The 2,916-nt window shown below is 55.2% G+C and overlaps 1 protein-coding gene across 1 annotated transcript; it reads left to right on the top strand.

Annotated features, from left to right (window-relative positions):
- Positions 1–1,298: 1,298 nt before the first annotated feature.
- GNI_151010 (hypothetical protein) lies at positions 1,299–1,983 on the top strand (the record flags this gene model as incomplete). The annotated part of the gene is made up of 2 exons (XM_011134471.1): positions 1,299–1,467; positions 1,913–1,983. Coding segments are annotated over 2 exons (240 nt in total), but the record flags the coding sequence as incomplete, so codon positions are not given.
- Between the last annotated feature and the right edge of the window lie 933 nt (positions 1,984–2,916).

Here is a 2,916-nt window from a genome sequence, read left to right as displayed (position 1 = left end):
GGGGGGGGGTAACCGTCAAGGTTGGAGGCTCACTTGACGTGGTGTTCTTTTCTGGTAAGTTGGTCTTCCACAGTGAGCAACTCGGGATCGCTTATAGACAAAGCCTTGTCGTGGGAGCTTTTTTGCTGAAATAGAACGAGTGCAAACCTCCGGCCATCAGTCGACTTATCGATGCGGAGATCTATCGGATTTTCCAACATCAAAGTCTCCTCCACATATGCTCGCACACGCGACTCCATCCAGTTCACGGGGATGTCACGAATACATATAGTGCGGCTCAACTCCTCCTCCTCATGCTCAACCAAAGACGTCTCTGACGCAGCTACGGCTTTGCTGGGCAGACTCGACGCATCTTTCAAAGCTGATCCACTGTTCATCTACAACACATCAAATATATTCATGCAATACGCCCACACCAACAGTTAGCTCCAGTACAGGTCGCTCGGAGGCTGAGGTCGCTCGGCGGCTGAGGTCGCTCGGCGGCTGAGGTCGCTCGTCACCATTTCTCTATATCGAGTCACCACTCCAGTCTACCAACCAGCCTTACCAACCAGCCTTTCCAGCCAGCCTGCCGAGCTGTCTGGAAACCGGTCTGTCGCTGAGGCACGTGTCTTGACCTGGTAGCTCTAACTCGGATATCCTAACACAGCTAAAAACATATCTCATTCAGGTACTTACCGGATCAAGAGAAGGGTCAATGACCGTCATTTGCGTGGGGACTCCATGTAGCATTTCTCCACTCAGTTTCATTGCGCTTGTTACACCACTAGATGACAAGAAAGATACTTTACAAAAGCGATGGTTACTTTTCGGATAACTGAAGAAATATACTATAGTGACAGATACTCGTAACCTTATCCGTTGGGTAACCTTATCGGTTGGGTAACCTTATCGGTTGGGTAACCTTATCGGTTGTGTATTCCAGCAGAGGTGCAGACGGCGATAGACTTACTATAGGAATTCCACTTTTTGTACGTCATCTCCCGTCGTTTTTGCTGTCTTGTTTCCAGCGTCATCTTCCAGTTGAGTCTGTGCAAAGAATAGTTTCACCGTTTCCGTTGTGGCGACATTTGATATGGATTTTATATAGACTGACAGGCCAGGTCCAGAAGTCATTTAATCACGCAGCAGTGCTTAAACAAAAGGAAAAACCCGGGGCGCGGCCGAGCCGTTAGATGTAGCACAGGGAGGCAAAGGTAGCACACGCGTGTGCGAATGTCTCAGGAACTAGCAGACAACGTTCAGGACCTCTCCCAGGCGGCGCTACCGAGTTCCCGACCAGACGACGGGTTCGGGAGTCGGGACAGCCGTACGTCTAACACCCGCGGAAAACCCCCCCACCCCTTACGAGACATAGCCCGTCGACTAAACCCCACAACAGCCCCAACGATTTCAGCCGACCCTCTTCCGACGACCCCACCAAGTCCCACTACCCCACCACACCCCCCTCCCGCACACTCACCTCGGGTTCTGTCCCCATCCAGCAGCGCCACGGCCAAACCCAAGAAGCGGCATGCCGTTCTCCATAAGCGTACGAGCAAACGGCCCGCGGCACCAAAAACGACACAACGTGCAGAGACCAGACGTCAGTCACTGCCGGAAACGGAAACGGCGGCGAACGCTGCTTCTCCCTCCTCTGCGCGAAACAACGTTCTGGATGTGGACAGTGTCCTAGAAACCTTGGAGAGTCAACTGGGGTTTCAGAGTTCTTCCACCCTTTCAAACGCACTGGATGACAAGGACGATGCAGCAAAGGAGAGCCCCGGCGGCCTTTCTCAGGCCGCTTACCCAGGCACAGCTGGCCGCGACCCGGCTGGCGTGTTCACCCGGATGATGGCGACCGTGATGGCGGCCTCCCCTCGATTTCTCAACTCGGCGAACGACGATGCCGAACCGTCCTCCTTCGGCGAAGTATTCTCCGCCGTGGTCTCCAGCTTCATGCCCAAAGCCACCCTCAGCTCCTCCCTCAGCCGCAGCCTCAGCGTCCGAGCGCCGCCCCCACCGCCCGTGGGCCTAATGGGTAGCATCGAGAACACCATCAAACAGCTCAAAGCCCGACGTAGGAAAAGACCACCGGACACCGAACCTTGGGCCATCGAGCTCCGCAAACTCTGTCATCGCAAGGTCAGCAACAAAGTGCTTAACAAAGTGATTGACCGCCTTTTAAAGCAAGAACAAAGCGTCACGCAAACACTCCAGGTCGTCAACAACCCCCTCCTCAGCCAAGAAGCGGCTCCAGAAAGCGACGATCACGAGGCAGACTGCCCCTCCCCTCTCTGCATGTAACTGCCTGCATGTTGGCTGCCGTCGCTTCTAGACTTTCCGGACTCTTCGCGGTCGTGGTGGCTTCTGTCGCCTGTGTGGATCTCTTCCTCTACTGCGAAGATCCAGGCTACGTACGACGCGTCCTAAGGTAAGGAAACGCACAGGCGTCATTCCACTCTTCGTCAGAGCCTACTCCGACGACCCCACACCGCCGCAGAAACAATCGGACGAATCGGAGCCAACGTGATTCCCTGGCTCTCAATTTCATTCACGCACGCCAGTACCGCACATCCCACCTGCGAGGAGCAGACCCTGCTCGGTCCTCCAGGTGTGAGCATGGCTGCACGCATGAACATGCCTGGCGGCATGCCTGGTAGCGAAGGTTATGGCGGTATCGTCTTCATATTCAATGGGGCGGCCTTAACTGAATGGGACGCCCGCTATTTTCGTTTCGGTATCTCGTACCTTTTTTGCCTGCTCGCTGCCTGTGGGTTCGCTCCATGTGAGCTCGGCTGCTCGCTGCCTGTCGGCATAAGCAAACTTGTTTAGTAACGGATTCACGGACGTCGTCTGCGCGTCCACGGACGTCGTCTGCGCGTCCACGGACGTCGTCTGCGCGTCCACGGACGTCGTCTGCGGGTCCACGGACGT

The sequence above is a fragment of the Gregarina niphandrodes genome (assembly GCF_000223845.1).
Source record: "Gregarina niphandrodes unplaced genomic scaffold scaffold00042, whole genome shotgun sequence".
Taxonomy (NCBI): domain Eukaryota; phylum Apicomplexa; class Conoidasida; order Eugregarinorida; family Gregarinidae; genus Gregarina; species Gregarina niphandrodes.
The sequence above is the reverse complement of the archived record's forward strand: the minus strand, read 5'-3'. Positions and strand labels throughout refer to the sequence as shown.